Here is a 23104-nt window from a genome sequence, read left to right on the forward strand (position 1 = left end):
TATCATGGATTGACGCTTGGGGGTTTATCCAAAATGAAAAATTCCAAAACGAAATGAAAGTATACAGAATCATCACGTAATGGCAGATGTTTTTCATGTTGAAGGCATAACAAAATAGCAGACATTCAAACCTAGTTCAAACATAAAAGTCAGTTTTTTTGTCGAAAAAATCTATACGTATCTGAAAGCACCTTCGATCAGATAGACAATAAAAATAAATTTTGCGACTTGGCGCATCTCGGAATTTCATGGAAAGGCTCAGTTATTCCTACTTATGCGACAGGGTTACACATATAGGACACATATAGATGTGTGTAGCTTGACTCCGGTTTCAGTTTACCAACTTCTCAAACGTTCCTCAAGGCAGCAATATGTGGTAGCAAATCCAGACTGATGTGAATACGACGTCCGGACATGATTTCAGACGGAGATTTGCCTTCAGGTGCTGTCTCTCTACTCTCTCAAATTTTTTTTTGATCGCTCTTTTTAAAGTTTCGACAAACCGTTCTGCTTGGCCGTTCGACTGTGGGTGATAGAAAGCAGTGGCGACATGGTCAACACCATTCTGAAGACAAAACTGTGAAAACTCTGCCCTGGTGAATAGTGAGCCGTTGTCACTGACTACTATCTCTGGCATTCCAAGCCGCGCAAAAAACCACGTAGAATAACGATCGTGGAAACAGGCGTTGTCGACCCACTTAGAATATAAGTCAACTACGAGCAAGGACCAAGAAACTATCTCCTAACGATGTGGACCCGTTGCCACAGGCTCACAGGTTTAGGCCACGGTGTTGGTAGATGGTAGCAGCTTGGGGCTTGGAGGGGCTTCTTGCTTTGGTCGTGCAGTTACGACATGTATTTACATACGCGAAGTTATCATCGTCTATGGACGGCCAATATACGAAGCTTCGCGCAGTTGCCTTCTGTCGTTGTTTTGCATCATCGTTTACGAGGTTTGCAGCGTTTGTCGAGGCAGTCCTTTTCCTTGTCCTTATATCATCCGGCGTCTCACGAGTAGCTAATTGTCGTCACCAACAATGCCAATGCCAATCCCCAAAGGTGGCCTTCAGCTAGCGGCGGTTGCTGCTTTAAGACTTATCCGTCACGTTCTCCGTTAAGGGGGCATAGTACTTTTTCAACTTAAAAAAATCAAATTTTTTTTTATTGATTATTTCGAAAGATTAACATTTTGACCATATGTGCTTCAAGTCATTTCAATGAATTCCAAAAATTGACAAAGTTACAGCTATTTGTACCGCGCATGTCTGGAGCGATTACTTACTTACTTACTTAATCAGCTCCAGGCCGTGGTTTCCTCTGCTGTACGAAGAAGTCGTCTCCATTCTACTCGGTCCATGGCCGCAATTCGCTAGCCACGTAGTCTACGTAGGGTCCGCAGGTCGCCTTCCACTTGATCGATCCATCTTGCTCGCTGCGCGCCCCGCCGTCTCGTTCCAGTCGGATCGTTATTGAGAACTTTTTTAACCGGGCAGTCGTCCGACATCCTCAGGACATGCCCAGCCCATCGCAGGCGACCGATTTTTGCGGTGTGAGCGATGGATGGTTCCCTAAGCAGCTGATGCAATTCATTGTTCATTCGCCTCCTCCACGTTCCGTCTTCCATCTGCACTCCGCCGTAGATGGTGCGCAACACCTTCCGTTCGGAGCGATTAGACGGCGAATAAAAAGTTCATCGTCGTTTTTCTCGAAACCAGGTTTTGAAAGTCGGTACCATAAATATCTCAAGAACGGCTCAAGCAATTCTCATGATTCTTTTTTTGTTTTAAAGCCAACAAAATTATCTAGTGTTTGACCCATCCTTTTTTTGATATTACTATTTTTGTACTATGCCCCCTTAATGAGCAAATTTTTTTTGTTCAATTATAGTCACTTTAACAGCTTGGGTCATTCGTGACTTCTGCGGGATTGCGAATTGAACCCAGGTTCTCGGCGTGAGAGGCGTGAATGCTATAACCACTACACTGGGATTGATCCCCTATTAATGAACAAATGGTTCTCAGCTTGTGGTGGCTCCTGCGATGTGTAGGACTGCACTGCATCCAAGTTCCGAATGAACGAGGCTGGTTATATAAAAAAAATTACACAAGAATTCACGAAAAATTGGTTCTAACTAGCCTGGATGTCTGTTCTCTGTGGCTAAACTGTCCCAGAAAACAAGATTTCAAGTAACTCGAAGACCCTACCCATTTTATCAATCAAACTTTTTATCGTTAACGCAATGTAAAATACTTTCTTTGGAGTCTTTAGTTCAGAACTTGTATTGTCAATTGCAAGGAAAATTGTACCATCCAAAGTGCGATATCGCTCATAAAAGTGCTATTTTGCATTAAATCGTTTCGGTCTCTTCGGCGCACTTATTGCTTGGAATATAACGAAAAAGTGCGCCGAAGATACCGAAACGATTTAAAGCAAAATAACACTTTTATGAGCGATATCGCACTTTGGATGGTACAATTTTCCTTGCAATCAGCAATAAAATGACTTGATTGATTGATCAAGAAAATTTATCTCGCCGCACCCTACCGTCGGACACATTGACAGAGACGTGCGAACAGATGCGATTTTATTCAAATTTTCATATTTAGCAGTTAACGTGCATTCCAATGAGTTTTTGTTTACATTTAGTTCCGTGTGCCGGTTGAGTGTTTTTAATGTGTCGCTAGAATTTATTTTGAAAGTTTTCCCTTAATATTATTATAATATTATGTCCTCTGTTAGTGATTATCGCGATGAGATTCCGAAACGATTACTTGATCACTTACTTCTTGTTGAACGGATTGTTCTGCATCGAAAGAGTTCAGTGCTAGTTCTATTAACCAGAGACCACCGGCTTATGGAAGTTAAAGAGCGCGCAATTTTGACTGCCATTGATTTGGCAGAATATGTTACCAAAACAGAATCAATATCTCCCATGTCCGGTTTGTTTGGAGGGGTTTCGCCACAGGACAACTCCGAACTTGTCGACAAGGAAGCAATTGCACTGACAGTGTTCCGTTCAAACGATGGCACCGAACGAAGGTTTTTCTATCTTATTGCCGTCAATCGTAAACTGGTCGCTGCTGAAAGAAAAGATCAGCCGGTTTTAAGGTTGGTCCATGTAGAAACGTTTGAAAGTTACATTAAGCATGAGATTACCGGACGAGAGGAACGTACGGGACTGCCTGTCGTTAGGATTTATGTTGAATATCAATTGGATCCGATCGTTACAGACTTTCAGTGTTATAAAATCGAGGATGCGAAAGATTGTGCAAATAATTTTACCTGTTTTGCGGACACTCTGAAGACGTTGCGGGAGCAAACCAATAAAAGCCGAGCAGAGCTGGCCTCGATTCGTTCCATGACGGGAGAATTGTTCGAGAGGCTGAACGACAGCTACAAGCAAGTGCCGGGCTTGCTTCGAACGGAAAACCCCGACGAAAAGCGGCCACTGGTAAAGTACGGTGATGTTTGGATGAAAGTACACAACGAACAGCTGGTGCTAGGATTTCCGGTTTTCAACTGTACGTACAAAAGGTAAGAATTTCTTTGTAGTTCTTTCTATTAAATGATGCTTCAACTGAGTTTTTAATTCCTTTTAAAAACATTTTAATAAACGATGCGAATTTCCTCATATTGTGAATGCCGTTTTAAGCCTTACTGTTGTAGTAGGAAAAGCTTAAGGGTGGCCAATCTGGGCCGTAGATGATATTGTCCCTTTAAATCTAATATGCAAACAGACTAATCCTACCGAGAGAAACGGTTACCAGATATATTTTCCTACAGCCTATTGGACGTCTAAAATTGATGTCTTTTGCGTTATAAAAAAATACGTTTTGGTTCCGCTAGGAAAAAATCGCTTTGTTTCAATTATTTGCGAATTAGCTTCAACATTCGATGCCTATTTTAAAGATAAGTTTGCTTAAAACAGCTGCTCATTTGCGCGCTTCTAATTGGTCTCACTAGAATAGTATATGTTGTAGTAATTTGACGAATTAAAACGGTTCCCTGGTGCCGAAGTACTCGTCGGCTCCGTATCCAAACAGTTCGAAATCGTACCGATAATAATCGTACAGGCCTCGTAGTTGCTTATCGTCCAGAGTGGCGAACAGCTTCAGTACCACTTCATTGGTGTGTGCCCCCTTGCCGGCGTTCTTCCATTGGGGCTTGATGACGTCTCCCAGTTTGGCCATCGAGATCAGGTAGGATTGGTCCTCCTGCAGGGTCTCGAACTTGGCTATCACATCGTAGTGGAAGAAACACGGTGTACAGAAGTACGTTACCGGAATCCAGTGCATGTCGATCTCGGCATGCGGGTGCCGAACTTCATCCAGTAGGTAATTGACAAATTCCGGAAAGGTGGGATACTTCTGAGTGTTCCATGGCTGCTGCAAAACATATTAAATTTGGTTTGGGGATCGAATTGAAAGATAATATGGCTGGTTGGATCGATTCATACCTGACCTTTGATGACTTTCCGATATTTTTGAATGATCCGAACGCCGAGTTTCTGGTGGTGTGAATTCGGCAAGGCGTACTGAATCTTATCCTTGTAAGCGCTAACCAGTCTTTCGAACGGATGCCGTACGATTAGGAATGAAATTGAGCTATTGATGGCATCCTGAAGCTGCAATTTGGTGAAATGTGGTTTTCAGTAACAAAAATGATACGAGCACATGATTTACTTACCACTTCTACCGAAGGACGAGGATACTTTTGGCGTGCTAGCTGCAGTGGCACATCTTTGGTCTTTCGAAGGAATTCCGGTGAGTAACCGGCCAATAGGTTGAAGTTGTACATCCACGACGTGGATGCAGCCTTGAACACGTTGCACCATACCAGATGGTACTCGTGATTGATGAGATATTCCCATGCTTTGGGTTTATAGTTTTGCTCTTGGTTAGCAGCCACAACAACGGATGCATAAAACGAGAAACAGCAAGAGAAAATAATGAGTTTTCGTTCAGTTTTACGCTAGGGCAAGGACATCGCCGTTCGAAAAAGGGGAAAAAACTAGCTGAAGCTTACTTGGTTCATTTAATCTATACTCGGTGCACTTTTCGCTCAAACGTGCGACTCGTTTCTCCATCCGGTGCTTTATGTACTCCAGGTCTGTCGGATACTGGTTACCCGTGCTATTCTTAATGGTCCTATGCAGCTGCTGTAGCTGTTTCTGATCGGTGTGCTGTGCTGGGTGGCCATTGTGGCCACGGTGTCCCTGCAGGGCGGGATGGTGCACCGCGTGAAACTGTAGCGGATGTCGCGAGCCATTGGTGCCTGCACCGTACTGGAAAAAAAATGAAAAGAGAAAAAGAAAATGTAACCGGTACTGGGAAAACAACACCGGGATGTCACCCGTGAGTAACGACACCGATGGCTAGGTGTCTTACAAACAATGGAATGGAGATAAATTTCAATGCATAGAATTACATGAGGTTTTCTGATGTCCACTCGGACATACACATTACAGGCTACATAGCGATAGTGAAGGCTACATGCCTTCACTTATCGTGACTACCGTTATCGTAGAGAAGAGGGAGACCAAGGGGGATGCACAAATCTTTCACACGATTGTGAGGAACATGCTGCTCGAGAGATGCTGGGGCAAGCAAAGATTAAAGTTACTGTTTAAGTATACTTTTGCTTAAAAAAATTAATATTTTTGAACGTGCATGTGAACCCATATGATTTCGAGTTATCATTTGTTTGGTTAGATGAACAATTTGGCTCGTCCTTCATTCTTAGTGACTTAATGAAGCAAAAACTTTGAATTTTTAATAAAAAATTTCGTCATTTTGTTACCGTGTCTGGAAAAAAGAAAAAGATAAATGTGACCCAATATTTTTTTGTTTGTTAGGGGGCACTTACACTACTTTATCCATTGAATTGAACTTTTGTAGTATATCCTTATTTGCTGTACATGTCAGGCAAACCAAACACCATTATACAAGTGATTGGCCATTTGCCGCTACACGTTCCCAGTCATGTATGATATGGTTTATGAAACCAATAACCTTTCTGGGATTAGCAGACCAAAGCTCACCGGGAGATAAACAACCCTTGTCGAGAAATTTAAATCTGCTCGTATATAACGCACCAGAACTGCATAACAGATGTTCCGAAGTTTCAGTTTCAAGATTACAAAAGCGACAGATATCATTACCAACCCGACCAATGTTTTTAAAATGATATCTACTCGGAGAGTGCCCAGTTACTAGGCCAGTGTATGTACAAAGAGTTCTCTTATTAAGCTCTATGAGCTTTTTGGTGGTTTTTGCATTTGGAGTTATAAATCTTTTGGACTGGTTACATCCTCTGACTGCCATCCAATTGGCTGTCACTTTTTGTTCTTTCTAGCGTCTAAGTTCCATTTTTATTGCGCCATTCGATATTCCGCAAAAAGGCTCCGGACCAATAATTTGCTAAGTCGTCTGCTATTTCATTGCCTTCAATACCGCAGTGTCCTGGAACCCAATACAGATTGACAAAGAAAGAATGCAGTCCCAAACTATTTTAGAAGTACATTTACAAGCACTTAGTGCCTTCAGTGCAGCTTGACTATCAGAGAAGATGCAAATATTATATTTCCTCCTCAAGCAAACATTTACACATTCAATTATTGCAAAAATCTCCGCCTGAAACACAGTTGGCCATATTCCCATTGTCACTGATATTTTTGTTCCAGGGCCATAGATTCCAGCACCAGTTTTTGAACCGATTTTTGAGCCATCAGTGAAAAATATCGTTGAGCCTTGACGTACCATAGGAACTCCAATCTCCCAATCGTGCCGCGATGTTTCGCACACTTTGTAGGGAGTGTCATAGTTATCCTCAGGTTTCATCCAATCTCCATTCATTGCATTACATTCATGCAAAGGAAGCAGATTGAGAATTGCCTCTAATGCTCTCGATGGAGTACTACGCATTGCTCCGGTTATTGCAATGCACGCAAGTCGTTGAAGTTTTGCAAGCTTTGATTCAGCAGTAGCCTCCTTTGTTTTTGGCCACCAGGCTAACGAAGCATACGTAACTTTCGGTTTTATAATAGATGTGTAGATCCACATTATCATTTTTGGCTTTAAGCCCCATTTCCTTCCGCTGGTTTTTGAAGATAGCCACAGTGCACTGACTGCCGTGTTTATCGCTACGTCGAGATGTGCTTTGCGTCCAAAATTAATCCTAAGAATTTTACCTGGTCACTAAATTTTATTTGCTTTCCCTCAAGCTTGAGAAGCTTTAAGTTGAGTTTTCTCCTTTTAGCGAAAGGGACAATTACGATTTTTGTCGGATTAATGCTTAAGCCCTCCTCCTTACACCAAGATTGGGTAAGCCTTAAGAGCCTGTTGCATTCTTTCCGAAACTATGTTGGGCCCTATTCTCACAGTCACCTCACCTCACCTAACGGCTCCCCGTTTGATTTGTACAGTCACCCAGGTGAGCGGGGTCACCTCGTAGGGATGGGAACTATCATTAAAAATCGTTACTGATAACTATCAATAATTTTAGTATGTTACTGGTAACTATCAGTAAATATCAGTAATTTTACTCATCAGGGAATTGAAGCAAAAAATAGGAAATTGTTATATTATAACTTCGTTCTTCATTGTAAATTTACTTTGTAATTTACCAAGTGGGCTTTATGGAGACTCGCGCAACTACGGACCAGATTTTTACCACCCAGCAGATATGTTGGGAGCACATCGTGCCTACGCTTCGCACGAACCAGTCGATCAAGACCAGCAATTGCACTTATTGTATGAACACGGTTTCCCAGATAAACTGACGCTACTGATCAGAGCTATTCGATCGAGTGGTGTGTTTCGTATGCATCTCGGGGACACACCCTTCGAGACGCGGCGAAGGTTGAGATAAGGTGACAAGATGACTGTTATCATAGCTAGCAACCTTGCGATGGTGGAGACAACCTACGCCAGGTTGAAAGCAGTAGTCTAGGAAGATCAGATTAATAATAAATACGTCAAAGATTACATACATGAAAGGAAATGGCTTCAAGGAACCTAACGCGTGCCTCTCACGGATGGTAACCCTTGACGGCGACGGAAGTGGTAGATGAATTCGTGTATTTTGCATTGCTGGTGACCGCGGACAACATTAGTAAGGAAATCCAGCGGTGCATTCAAGCACGAAATCGAGCCTGCTTTGTCCTTCGCAAAACACTACGATGAAGAAGCATACGCTACCGTACGAAGCTGATAATGCACAAATCTTTTATTAGGTCAGTAGTTCTTTATGGACTCGTAAGGTCGCTCGCGGAGGATATACGCGCCCTTGTCGTGTCCAAACGAAAGGGTGCTGCGGATATTTGGCGGAGTACAAACTGAAAGCGAAGAGTGGTGGAAACGTATGAATCACGAGCTACAGGGATTGTTAGGAGAGAATCCCATCGTACATTTGGCGAAAGTCAACGTGCAAGATGGCACGATCACGTCGAAAGTGTTTTGTGAATTTTGAGACGACTGGAAAATTGGCGACGAGTAGCCAAAGTTCGAGGCAAATGAAGGCGAATGCTTGAATCAGCACGAGCTACCCCGGCTTTAGGCTACTGACGTTGACTACGATATAGTGTGTCATCCACGTTTATAGTACGCAACTACCGATCAATAAGTTTAATCTAACTAATTTTTCTAACGGGACAACTTAACTATATCAGTAAATATCAATAATAGCGAAACCTTACTGATACTTGGTTATATTATTGCTTACTGATAACTATCAGTAGTTAATGATAGTTTTCCCATCCTTATCACCTAGGTGACTGAGAATCGCAAATTGTCTCACAGTCACCTCACCTAAATTGTTCAGGTGAGGTGACTGTGAGGATAGGGCCCTATGCTATCAAATTTTCCTCTCACCATGATAACAAGGTCATCTGCAAAGCCGACAACTTTGAAACCTTCAGCTTCTAGACTCCTAAGTAGATCATCTACAACTAAAGACCACAAAAGTGGTGAAAGAACTCCTCCTTGTGGACATACCTTCATTGCCTTTATTGTCATAGAGGGCCCCCCAAGCTCAGAAGTGATTTCTCTTTTTGCCAGCATGGTATGAATCCAGTCGATTATGTGCGTATTATATTTTCTTCGTTTCATAGCATCTTTCATAGATGAATAGGAAGTATTGTCGAAAGCTCCTTGAATATCCAGGAAAGAACAAAGTGCAATTTCCTTTACTGAAAGAGATTTCTTAATTTTACCTACAAGCATATGAAGTGCTGTTACTGTTGAACTACCAAATTGATATGCAAACTGATATTCAGATAATGGATATGATTGCATATATGTTGAATCGACATAATCCTTCAGAACTTTTTCCATTGTCTTCAATAGAACCGAAGATAGAGTGATAGGTCTGAAGGATTTGGGATTCGTCCTGTCTCTCTTACCAGCTTTCGGTATGAAGATGAGGCAGTCGCTTTTATTTTACTTATAGAAGCGGAGATTTAAAATTCCGTAACTTCAAGAACTCTTCTACTATGAATAATTAGAAGATTGCTAAATATTTCTGGTAAGGGGCAATTCATCAGGTAATTATGGTCGAGTATGTAGAAGCTTACCTGGTTTACGGAATGCTAAGTATCGCCAGCAATGACCAAGACGATAAACCCATCGCGAAGCTAGGAATCGCAATCCTTGTAAGGCAGCTTTCCCAAACAAGGCTTATTACAAACAATCCAGAAAATACAACCTAACGGAATAATCGGCATAGTTAGGTCCAGGCAAACGAAAATGGACAACGACTACTTGATATTTGTGTATTTGGGTTAGGTCAAGGTCAATAGAATCGTAGCGCAAGCCCCGCAATTGTCGTGTACTTCTTCTGAATGTACAGTTTATTCAAATTATCCTCGTTAGTTACTATACTATGGATGTTCTTTAAGGCAATCCATCTGTCTTTGACGCTGCTACAGTCATTTTCGCTTACCTCGCTTAGAAAATTTGCGGAGATTTAAGGGCATTCATTCTAAGAATAAAGTTTCCGATTTACAATCGTGAAGATTGTCTAAGTATCAGTAACTATCGTTAGATTACTAGTATCAAACTATTAGCTTGTTTTTTGTACCTAAATTTTTTGAAATAATCGTGAGCGAGGCTTTGATTTATAGCGTTAGACAATTTCTTCTCAAGAATATGCGAGGGCCGAGGAAGAAAAACTGATCACAAACGAGCGATAAGTGGCCGACAGGTGGACACAGTTCTTCGATGGGCATCTCTATGGCGAAACAACAGACCGAGACGGAATTGAAGTTAACCTAAGAGTCTCAAAGAGATCGGGCGAGAAATCGGTCAGCTAATAATAGAGCCGCCGGCAAGGACCGACTCCTGGTAGAACTCTACAAAAATGGCAAGAACTGCGAGCAATAGCACTTCACTAGCTAACATGAAGAATTTGGAAGGATAAGTTACCGGAGGAACGTATGGAAGGCGTGGTTTGTGCCATCTATAAAAAGGGCGATTGGTTCGATTGCTGTAATTGCCGCGGCATTACGCTGATCAACGCCCACGAGGTGCTTTCCCAGATTTTGTTACGTCGTCTATCCCCAGTAGGAAGAGAATTCGAAGAGCAGTATAAGACGGGTTTTTTGGGCCCGTACAACTGCGGATCAAATTTTCACGATACAGTTGAGCGCGAACTATAGCAGATAGTGCACGAGAACGGTTTGCCGGACTGTCGAAGCTACAGCTGAACATCCGGCGATTCTCAGCGTAGGGAGTTGCCCAGAGTACTCATGGAAAGTAGATGTGCTACTCAATAAACAGAGATACAATAGAAATTTCTATAAAACGATTAATGGAATCAGGAACTGGGCCATGCCAACTCATGTTATCTCTTTCCGACCGGCACGTTTTTTTTTTAAATTGTGCGAAAAAATGTTACTGCGAAAGAACTACTATTTCTAGAGCGTATTTAACTATTGTAATACGAAGTGTAGCTATTCAGCTAACATTGCCCTACTTTTACACATTGTAGGTTGCATGAACGATTCTAGGTAGATTTTTTAGCAAAAGCTATCACCTACACAATTGTGTAGGTTGGGGCTTAAAACCCGTTAACCCTATGTGCAAAAATGGGGTAAAACAAAGCAAAACTTTACTTGACTCTTCTTCATCGACAGACTTTGCAGCCGGCCGTTGGAGCACAGGACAATTACGGGGTTAGTGCAAGTCCTACTGATTCTTTCTAGCAAGCATCGCCCAACCGAGATTCGAAATGCGACGTATGCTTGCTGGACCAGCATCATACCTCGAAACTAACTGGGTGGTTGCGAAAACGGGGTGGGGAGCCTGAATACCAGGAGAATGTAGGGGCCATTTAATGTAGGTATGCGGCTAATCAACATTTCGATATACTGTTGAACGGTGAGCAACACAAAGTTTTCGATTGGAACAACATGGAGATTGAAAATTTTGGACAAGCTGTCCGATTCTGCACCGGAACTTGACAACCTGAAGAGGATCTCATACAGCATATTGAGGTATCCAATAGCTTCAAAATTGGGCATCCGAAATTCTCTCTCCTGCATTGTGCTCAATAGACTGATACCATTACGGGTATTCAGCATTCGCGAAATACAGCGTGGGTTTCTTGTGACAGATTCGCGTCAAATTTCGAGAATTCCACCTGCACCCCCACCATCTTTTCACAGACTTCAAGGTAGCGTACGATTCAGTAAAGCAAAATGAGTTATAGCGGATTATTATTCAATATGTTTTTCCAGCGAAACTGACGAAACGAAACGGACCTTATAGTCCAAGATAAGCACTTGCGCTGAGACCGTACAATCACCACCACTTGTCTAGGAGTTATGAGGTCTGTTCTTTGGGCCCATAAGGTACCATGTCAAGAGAACCGATTGAGCAAGCAAAGAAGGCAGAGTTCTCATGCAATGTAGATTATGGACTTTTGCTATGCACATTATAAAACCTAGATTTCAATTCTGTTCAGAAATGATGCTTGGACTAGTGGTTTTGAAAGGTCTTGCTTCGAATAAAGCTAATGAATGAGCATTTGGAAACACTGTTGGTACAAAATTATTCAAGCGGCACCATTCTGTAAACAGATTAATAAGATCTTGCAACTGATTGCAGTCTTCAGATGATCGCACAGCGAGGAACATTTTTAAATCGTCAGCATATCACAGCTTGCAAGCTGGACCAACCAGGAGGCATCCTAAAACAAACGTCGGTAAAAAATAAGGAAAAGTCGGTCCGGTCTTCCCTGTGGAACTCCTGAATGATTACAAAAGCTGTTCGCCTAACTTTACTAGAGTTATTGATTTGCTAGGTAATTCTTAAATAAGTGGACAAATTTTCAAAGGAGAATCTGGTGGTGAATACGGTCAAAAGCATCTTTAAGATCTGCGATATCTGTGGTTAAGTAACGGTATCACCTTGATCAGTGTCTTCAATCTGACACAGACAAAATGAACAGAATTACAGATGGTTCGCGTTAATTGAGCGTTTAGGGAAGACCCCATGTTCTATAGATGTAAGCTCCGGAAGCTCCGTTCCTTTCCGGAACGTTGCATACCGTTCTGATTCAAACTTCGAACACTTAAGCTATGCTGAAACTTTCTTCAAAGAAAAATGTTCGAAAACATCTTTATTCTACTCCCATAAATGGTTTAATAGCATGACAATTTAATTATTTTCGTGTTAAAATTTAAAAAATGAGGATAAAATGTTAATTTACATTGAAAAACCCTAAAAAACTGCTGTTCGGTTTTGATTCAAACTTCGAACACTTTCAGTGTCGACATTCAAAGCTCGAATATTTCAGTCTCAGACATCGAACACTTGTATTACTTTGAAAAGTATTAATGTTTTTAGTGTCATTCAACTTAAATAAGTGAAATTTCAGCCTTTTTCTAAACACTGTCTTTTTAAATCCACCTAACAGTATGATTTAAATTTTTCACACAATAATTAGTTTCAATCCGTACTTCTGCAGTCATTTGCTAATACTTTCAAACTCAATGTATCACATCTAAAGCAAGTTAACTTTGTACAGCTTTACAATGCAGATAATTCATGTTCCCGAAGGGAAATCTGGAAAAAACCGGATATTATTCGTGGGTGTTCGAAGTTTGAATCACACCTCAAAACGTGATTCAAACTTCGAACACTTTTTATTTATCTAATATCTTTGAAATAGTGCATGAAATATTGTATTTTAACTATGCTTTAGTACGTATATATCTTGCACTTACCTAATAATCGCGAAGTGGGAAGGTAAATGTTCTAAAATTGGTAAAATAATGCAAACGAAAAAACATCTACTTTTGCACGAAACGCTAAGAGTATGCGAACGAAGTTAAAATCTGAGTTCTCACTTTTTTCCAGCGCCTGCTGATTTCTTACAAGGAGTCCTACAGTTCAATGTCATGCCTCACCGGATAAAGGACATTCTAACGAACACGGTGGTGTACAATAAGCATAATATTTTATCATATTAGCGATACTAACGAGCATTTTATTCTGAAGTGTTCGAAGTTTGAGACTGTGCTAAGTTTGTATCAGAACGGTATTGCGTCATCAATTTGAGAGCGAAATAAGGCGCTATAACCTTGGCCTATTGCAGCCTGGCTTATGGTCGAAATGCCATAAGTTCATCCCCGAGGGTCCGGAGTATTATTTAATCTTTACTAGTTGAATACTCCCAACGAGCATTAAAACTAAACAATAACAATTGAACAGAAACGGTTGGTACGAGACGTCCCCGTTTCTTCCTCCCCTGTTGATTCAGAAATGTATTTATGTATGAATAAATTATTCACACAAGATTCATTTCACAGATCATCATCATCATCATTACCTCACAGTTGGCCTGGCCGATTTGATTTTTGTGATATATCTGGGATATTTTACAAATGTCAATACTGACAAGAAAATAGTTTGAAATATTTCAATGTTAAGAAATAATTTAAATTATTTCCAGGAATCCTTTATTGTGGCTGTGACAGTATTAATGAGTAATGAGTAATGAGAACGGTATTGCATCATCAATTTGAGAGGCTGAGACTAAGGTTGAATTTAACACACCAGAGAGGTGTCTAGCAAACCTGTTGCAAGTGGTGTGGATTTCAATGCCTGGCTGAAAGTAAATTTGAATGCCCCTCGTGCGTTATCGGCACGTCCCTTCTGGTAGGAATTGAAACCATTTGATATAACTTTGTTTACATGTTTATGAGGAACAACTGGTGCAAGTTTCGTCATGATATTTCACCACGATGCAGAGCAGTATACTGCTGCAGTATACTGTATACAGAATGGAACTCGAACGACGTAAAAAAATCTTGCCCAAACATCTGGAAAATCCTGGAGTGATCTGGATCAAAGTTGGCGAAAGTGCTAAAAATGCCAAAATCAACAGTGTAGTGCTATAAAAGGTTATAAGGAGAGCCTAGGTGTGAAAAGGTGGCAAAGAACTTTTAAGAAAACGGAAACTAGCGATTGAAAGCTAAGGGGAAGATATTGAGATGCGTTAAGCTCAATCCTGGCATGTGATGTTTTGACGTAATTCAATGGATGTAACCGCAAAAAGGCATTAAGACTTGCAAATCAGGTCAAGACAGCGTAATAAATGTTAATGTGGCCGTAATATAACAGTGCATTCCTATATAACGAAATTTCTTTCTACATAACTAATACCTTTTAACGTGAAAATATCCGTAAACGAAAACTGTGTAATTAAATTAAAACCCAAAAGTTTTATTTTAATGTTCGATACAACATATCGAGACATATATGATTAAATTGCATTGTATAAGAAACGACGCAATTATATGCTACATAATCAAGTAACTAAATATTTAATTCACTTCGGTTTTAAGAATTCTGCTGTACATAACAGACATAGCTACAAACATTTAATTTAGGACAGCGTGGCTTACACAGCTAACCAAAGAAGAGGGTAAGAATTTTACTGACTATTCCAATCTTGTTCGGTTAATATCAAAACAAAGTGACACTTTCCTTTGCAGTCCCTTTTTTCCAGCTCGATTGCTTCGTAATAATCCATATTGCAACAACCGTGACCCTTTTCAATAAGAAATCCCTTCATAGGCATAAAAAGAATTCCAGCCTCACTCACTCTGCTCACGAGTCCTCGGGTTCCACTTAACTTGAGCGACTGTAATTTAAAATGATTACCATGTAAAAGTCCTCAGAAGCTGCATGGCAGCTTGGCAGTTTCAGGGGCTGCTCAATGTTAGCAGGTTGACCTTCTTTGTGTCCCTCGCTCTCAACCAGCCAACCCCCAACCGGCGCGGACCATGCAAGAGGTGTAGCTATTGTCTAAAGAAAGGTATTCATGGTAGGTACCTACGACTTTCCACGCCACAACAAGCACTTCTACTGTATCAAGTGTCACACGGCGCCTGTTTATGCCTCATCCGAAACTATGTACTATGTAGCAGGCGGGAGGAAAAAATAGTTTGGTCTAAACTTTGTTCCTTTTGTTTTCGAACTGTTGTACAGTTTGATTCGGGTGGTTGGTGTTTTATGTTTTGCTTCATGCCAGTTTGCCTAAATCCGATACTGCATTTGGCGTTTAAGCTTTTTTGATTGCAAAAAATACTTCATAAGAAAAAAGTGTTTAGGTTGGTTAATTTTGCTAGCTTCGCACTTCCAAGCACGCTTTGTCCTCGCGCTCGAACGCCTCGTGTGTCGCGTGAATTCGCGTCGCGTGATACTTGGTTAAGAGCATCACTCAGCGGTTTTCCGTTGAAAGGCGCATGTGAAATGGGAAGCTGGGCGTCATGCATAAAACTCTTTTCTGTACTTTGCGAAAGTACTTTTCACGTTGAGTGGAGTTTTTACTGCCGTTTACGCGTGCCATGCCGTACATAGCTGGGCCTAGCGGATACGCACGGTGCTTTGTTTGTTTCGGATTTGGCGTAATTACTCCCCGTAGGAGTAAGACTGCAGGAAAATCAAAGTTGGCGCCCTGAAAATGCCCCAGTCACGAAACCTTCCTTAATACATATTGGTAAGGAATTTATTCATTAGGTACTACTGCAAATAATCTCATTCGTTTCATGGTGCGGAAAAACTTTCTGCAGATTATTTTTCCCGCAGTGAATAATTCATTACCTAGCATGTACGGGGGTTAGCTTGACAATCAGTTTTTGATAACTTATTCATCAGATTACTAGCGGATCCCACAACCATTTGATGACCTGCAGCAACGCAATCACGAACTTGAAAATCGATCGCACGGAAAACGATGTTATTGCATGTTGGTGATGGAAAATCCGTGGAACCAGGCCAAGCATATTGATTTTATAGTCCCTCGTGCTGTCCATTGACGCCACCTTTGCTCCATTTGCTGCGACGGTATTTTAAAGCTCGTTGCTGTCAGTAGCTTGCTGGCTACCTGCCAAATGCAGTGGGTTTCCGTTTAGCATAATAAAATCGTAGCCAAAAAATAACAGGAAAGCTTTTCTGGCGTGGCCCAGTGCACATGTCTGTTGTGGTTGTATGATGTCGTGCGCTATGCCTGCCTGCCGACAAAAAGCAGCAGCAAAGCAGTTGTGATGATGCACTGCAAATGCAAATGCACACAGTAGGTAGTCGTAGCCGTACCCTGGTGGATGGTGTGTTGGGACCGATAGGAGCAAGTTGCACATGTCAAAACTGGTTTATATCACTCTTTCAAAAAGCAATCAGTTGAGTGTTTGCGTTTTTTAAAGGAAACAATACCAGCTGACTTGTTGATAAACGTGTCTTTTACTTGATATCAAAAAAAAAAAGTGCAGTCTGCTGTTAGTCATCAATTAAATTATGGTGACAACTGAGTTGGTATTCAACGAAAATTGCTCCCACGATTATGTATCAACAGCTATGTTGTATGAACAAACAATAATGCCATTCCATGATAGTTCAAACTTTGTGCCACGGGCAACTGATTAAATAAGCTTTAACAGCTTGCTTGAATTCAAGGAAGCTGTCATATGCTTTACCTTTAGTCATACTGTAAGAATGAGCAGTTGAATTGTCATGGAGTACCGTGAATTCCCTGTGGCACACGTTTTTCCATACGTAAACTGAACGTCACGTTCGTTTTGTTTTTTTGTCTTATTGTTTTCTGTTTATCGAATGTTGGAAGATTTTTTTTCCTTGCAAACAACATTCGTGTTTGTTTGTTTTCTCTGGCAATCTGTGTTACGCGTGCGAACAGTACCAATGTTTCCTACGATTTTTGCAGAGCTTTTTCAGTCAACAAAACTAGTTTGTTGGTTATTTATAGGGAAAAGCAGTCAACTGTAGATCAGCAAGCCAAATGTATTCATTATAGACGCAACCGACACTTTTGTGCCAAAAATTTTGATGATAGCTACCAATGATATTTTCAATCCATTTGGGAGGTGTAGACTTCTAGCTATCTGAAAACAAAATTCAGTCGTTTTGGTCATAATTCAAATCTCACTGTTACTCAATAGTCTTTATGTCCTCAAAAATGAGACCACGAGTAGTGGACATCGAGATATATTTTTCAATTGCGCGTTGGAAAATGCAAATTCTTTACTTTAGTACTGCCAATCTTACTAAGCCTATAGCCCCATGAAAAGTGATCCAATGGATGATTAAGATCCGCTTGAAACCACTCCTGCTGAGTAAACCATGACCGATGGAACGAAACAGATTTTTTTCGAAATTTCTATGCTTGTAGTAGGGTAACGGCGTCCGAAAACGCCACTTTTTTAGACAGAAAAAACGTAAAGATTTGTAAGGCATGTTGAGGCACCATTTTTCGACCCCCCAAGATCCAGTTTTAGCCATTCCTTAGATCCAAATGGAATTAGAGGGATCGAAAATGACTTTATCCGTAGTTATCTGACTAATCGCAAACAGTACGTGTATGTAGATGATTCTGTAAGTACATATAGTTACATGCGAGTAGGCGTTCCGAAAGGCAGTAATATTGGCCCGTTGTTATTTTTGCTATACATAAATGACCTACACAATCTTAATTTGAAAGGAACACTTCGATTATTTGCTGATGAAACGGCCTTGAATTAGAAAATGAGAAATGAAAATATTTCCCCTTTTACCATAGGGTAATGCTTATCAAGTAGGTGTACCGTTCCTCTTTAACCAAGCTGAGTGATACGCTAAACGTACCAATCTATAATAAGAGTTGAACTCAACTACGGTTATAATTGGCTGAATACGAAGAATAGGTAACGAAGGAAACACAGAGTGAAGACGAGAAGAATGTAATGAAAAGATGACGAAAGGTAACGAAGGGATCGCGAACATACGATGAAAAGTTGACGAAAAGATAATAAGAAAATGACCAAAATACGACGGAAATAACATGGAAATATATTGGAAAAAAACGCCAAACATCGACCAAAAATCACAAAACGCGAATCAAAGACGTGTAAAAAGCGTCGAAAAGGTGATAAAATATGCGAAAGAAGTTGATGGATAGGCGACGAAAGAACGGCGAAAAGACATGAAAAAGACAAAATTTTTATTGCATTGACAACCGGACGGCAAAAAAGATACAAAAAAAAAACTAACGAAACGATAACAATAGACGACGAAAAGATGATAAAAGACGATGAAAAGATGACAAAAAAAAACGAAAAGATAGAAAATAGCAACGAAAAAAACGATAAACATTGTAAGAACGACCAAAAAACGCGACAAAAAATGTCTAAAACAGACTTCAGAAAACGATGAACAAACAAAGAAAATACGGTAAAATAATTACAAAAATTCACTAAAGACTAGTGATCGACATCGGACCGGGTAAAGTCCGGAAAGTCCGGTCCGATACCCGGTCCGAAGTCCGATCGGAACGAAATTTTTGAGTCCGATTTTTTATCGGACCGGAACCGGAACGAAGCGTTCCGGAACCGGACCGGACCAGGTCTTCCGTTGAAAGTCCGGAAAAGTCCGAAGCACTTTTGATCGTAAAACTGACCGCAGTGGAAACGATGACTAGGACTTGCTTTATATGTTTAAAACTAATTTCCTTTAACTTCCTCAGTATTCAGGAAAGACAATAATTTCGCTAGCAATAATACACTTTCTGTTGAAGGCTCCAAAACAAGTCCAACGAGTCGATTTATTTTTGAAAAATTAGCAAATATCTGTGGGTCTTAAAGCCGAACGTTTCGCAGCATCGGTTCGTGCCTTATGATCCCTCAAAATTTAATTTCAAAGAACTAATTTTAAAAGTTATGTAATTATAGCACTTCATCTTCTCGGTAATGCCATAGGTAACCGATATTCACGCTTATGGTCCAATATGAAAGATAACTCAATAGTTTCATCGGATTTTTCAAAATTATCGTATAGGTTTGGGCCGAAGAGTCTCAGATTTTCATGAAATTTTGCTTACGAGCATAGGATGTTAACTTTTTAATGAAAACAATATGTTGTCCTATTTTTCCAGAAAACTTCACTAGAAATTTTTCGATTTTTTCGAACACAGCTTAGTTCGAAAGTTTATAATTTTAAAACCAAGCATTGCAGAACTATTTTTTTACGAAAATGCAATAAAGTTTTCTCAGCAATCCAGGAAAAATACTAGTTGAAACAAGTTTTCCACATCATTTTCTAAGACGGTGCAAAATTCTAAGGAAATGTTGGAAAGCCCATGTTCTAAGTCTTAAGAAATTTTGAAATATTGTGGACTCTCGGAAAAGTCAATCGATTGGTGAATGGGTCGATTAACTTTTTCGAAATATTACCTTTTTTGAGTAGTCCTAAGAGTCATTGAAAATGATAATCACGAAAGCGAAAAATATATTCTCGGATGCAGGATACTCATTTCACTCATCTGGAAGTTGTAACGTTAAGAAATATGTAGCAAGATCTTTATGAAATAATGCTTCGCTGCGATAAAACTGAACCTTGTCGTGGTGTAGGGCTTTTTAACTAATCAGTAAATGAACAGCGGTAACGTTTACTTCTGAATGTGGGTATATGTCAAAATACTTTTGTGATTTCAAGTGGAACTCGGGGTAAAAATTTACTAAATGCGATTGTTGCGTTCTTCAGAAAGTGCTTTTATTCCGTTTAAGAATAAGGCCAGTATGGGGATCTCTGATAATTAATAGATGAATGTTTTTGGGATTCAGCCCTATTTATCATAGCTGTCACAAATATCTCCGAAAAATGTCGGATTGGTTGGGTCGATCGGGGGCTTAGGGTTAGTAAGGGGATGTAAGCGGGATACCAGATCCTGTTGGATGCCGAAGGAACACTCTACAATGATTACGGGTATGATAATAGAAGTGCTTTGGTAGCAGATGGGAAAATTAGGTCAATTCGTGTCGTTCGCAACAAGCAAAAAAGCGTGTTGTTCGAGTCTCTGCAGGGCGGTGCTGATAGATAGTCAGTAGGATTTTTGCACTGGCCCCGTGGCTGACCTGTGCTCTGATGGCCGGCCGCGAGGTCTATCGATAGGGAGGGATTGAGTCTTAGAGAGACGTTTAAGCCCACAGCTTTACCGCACTAGCTCTTTGGTCTCGAGGGTAGTAAGGCGGGTGCGTCTCTATAAAGCTTTATAAACTCTAAAACTTATGTCGACTACCGCGAACGTCCGGGTTGTACTGCGCTCAATTTACTTTGTATCTTGGTACAGTGCATAAATGCTGGGGGAATGAAAGATTCAATTTGCCCTGATAAGTTGATAACCGCCAATGCTCCGAAATTTGTCTTTCCTATTAGTTCATTTGTCGTTGTTTGTGTTAGAAAATAGAAAGCGGGCGCGCGGTTGATGACCGGTGTCAGGCGGGGCTGACGAATCCTCCACTTCACTATACTACATTTTACAACTCAAGTATGACCGCATTTCAAGGTCAAGAATAAAAACATGAGATTAGTCTAACTCAAGTAGTACAAAAAGTCCAAATCACATTTACAAATTCGATCTATCATTTTGCTTCTCATCATCATCATTATCATCATCATCGTCATCATCATTATTAACATCATTATATTTAAAATACAGTCAACTTTCGCTAATTGCACTAAGCTCATAGCCCACTTAGTGAAAGACTTTCGTTAATTGGGCTGAGCTGTCGAAACCGAGGGATACATCGATTGTTTTTGTCAAACTCGTCGCAGGAAGGGTTATAAAAATATATACACTTATTAAACACGGAATCGAAGCGAAATTTAATCTTTTCATTATTAAAATTTATTTCTAGATTGTTTAACAAGTAAAAAGTAGAATTTAATACGACAATGTTAACATATATAGACATTTTTAATTGTTTCGCCGTGATGCTAAAAATGGAAGGGTCAAGCTTAAAAATGGGCAGATTACGATATGATTCAACTGTATTCCGTTTAATTAATTTTAATATTTTCTAAATAAATTATTTTCTGCATATGAAATAGTTCATTCAAGAACCCCACGGAAGAAAAAATACACTGTCAGAAATGACGTTTGACTTCGTTTTAGATGGGCTGTAGCCCAATTAACGGGAGCCCGATTAAAACGTAGCCCACTTAAAGATAGCCCAACGAACGAAAGTTGACTGTGTGGCATTCCGGCCTTTGGCAGAGAGATCTTAGAGTCAGTTCATGGAGTCTGCGCAGGGCCGGAACGCCTCCGCCTGCGGGCATAGGCGTGACGGCTATGCTTGGGACTCTACCTGTGTTTAAGTGGGCGACATTGCCTGTCTCGTCAGGTTGAACTGATGTTTAGGTCTCCCTGACACTTTGTTGACATCACAAAAGGGCCTAGCGCAGAGTGTTATACGCTACTAGCTGACCCGGCAAACTTCGTATTGCCACAAATTAAAATATGTTGTACATAAATCGTGACTCTGTCACAATCTCGAGTTTAGCAAGTTTCTGAGGAGCTCAACCCAAGATAACTCATTTTGGCAGTTACGTCACTATGAGAGCATGGGTAGTTTAATTTACAAATTTTCAATTTTTCCTCACAATAAAGTAGAAAACAATCCCCCTGTTACTTAGCCAGATAAAATAAAGCGGATAGCACTTAAATATTCGTCGTGATTGTATAACATTTCGCTGAAAAACATTTCGCGAAAAACCTTACGCGGAATGTCCCATTTCACGGAAACCCTTTTTTTGAAAAGTACCATTTCGATTCTCGGGGTGATCCTCTCCTTACTTGTTATCGCTCGTTCGGACCCAACTGAAGGAAAGTAATAGAGGTCAGTAGACCTCCCAAGTAACAAAGTTAATTTTAAGGTGCATTTGAAGAGGTTTACAGCATTTTCTTCTTAAAACCGATCATAAAACTTATAATTCTACAAAACTGCGATAAAACAACCATAAAATCCTTATAAAACTAAGGAGGCCCACACTAAAGAAGATTCTCAAGAATAATTCCAAAGGTCCTTTTAAAACTTGTAATTTTTATCGTTATCTATTTATAGTGACTTTCTAGAGTCGCTTGAAACTAAAAGAAAACCACCACAAGTGTTACTGATTTTATAATAGTCTTCTCAAAGAACATTTGCAGGACATCATACACTTTTCGCAGCCTTAAAGTTTTTACTTGACTGGGAGCTATAAGAGAAAAAAGGATTCACATAAATTACCTTTCCAAAATGGATATAAATTAAAATTGAAAATAAAAATGGTAACAAAATCAACTGCTTTGTTGCCCATAGATGACAAATTTTTCATGCCACGCTCAGTTTGTCGATGTTTTGTGACATGAAAGTTAGAAAATTTTAACGCGCCGGTTATTTTTGCTAGATTATTGAAAAATTTAATTAACAAACAAAATTCAATAGTTTCAGTAGAAAGTTGATAGCTACCAAATTTTTAACAAATTGCGGCAAAAAGCCATTTATATGTTCAAACATTTATTTAAAAAGATAAAATCACTTATGGTATTGTAAAACACCATGTTTATAAACGCCCATATGCAATTGGTTACAGTTTCAAAAGTAGTCAAAACAGCCCTGTTCGCCATTTTGTCAATGGTTTTATCTAAATCAACCAGAAAGCGATTCCTAGACTAACATTTCTTGCACAAGGCAAACAAAAATTTTCCAAGAGGACAATAAGTTCATCTGAACTTATTGCATTCTTGAAGAAGACATGCTGCGCTTGAATAAGAATTGTTAGAATTACTTAAG

The 23104-nt window shown here is 40.1% G+C and overlaps 2 protein-coding genes across 2 annotated transcripts in view; one reads left to right on the top strand and one right to left on the bottom strand.

Annotated features, from left to right (window-relative positions):
• Window positions 1–2725: 2725 nt before the first annotated feature.
• Window positions 2726–23104, top strand: part of LOC128736778 (uncharacterized) — a 72811-nt gene continuing 52432 nt past the window's right edge. Inside the window, exon 1 of the mRNA XM_053831266.1 lies at window positions 2726–3534. Coding sequence (XP_053687241.1) covers window positions 2726–3534 — 809 coding nt within the window. The remainder of the gene's footprint in view (window positions 3535–23104) is intronic.
• Window positions 3648–23104, bottom strand: part of LOC128733961 (carbohydrate sulfotransferase 11) — a 62841-nt gene continuing 43384 nt past the window's right edge. Inside the window, exons 3-6 of the mRNA XM_053827883.1 lie at window positions 5026–5284; window positions 4687–4892; window positions 4457–4624; window positions 3648–4382 (exon numbers count right to left, since the gene is read on the bottom strand). Coding sequence (XP_053683858.1) covers window positions 3993–4382; window positions 4457–4624; window positions 4687–4892; window positions 5026–5284 — 1023 coding nt within the window. The 3' untranslated portion in view covers window positions 3648–3992. The remainder of the gene's footprint in view (window positions 4383–4456; window positions 4625–4686; window positions 4893–5025; window positions 5285–23104) is intronic.

Source organism: Sabethes cyaneus, chromosome 2, assembly GCF_943734655.1.
Source record: "Sabethes cyaneus chromosome 2, idSabCyanKW18_F2, whole genome shotgun sequence".
Taxonomy (NCBI): Eukaryota; Metazoa; Arthropoda; class Insecta; order Diptera; family Culicidae; genus Sabethes; species Sabethes cyaneus.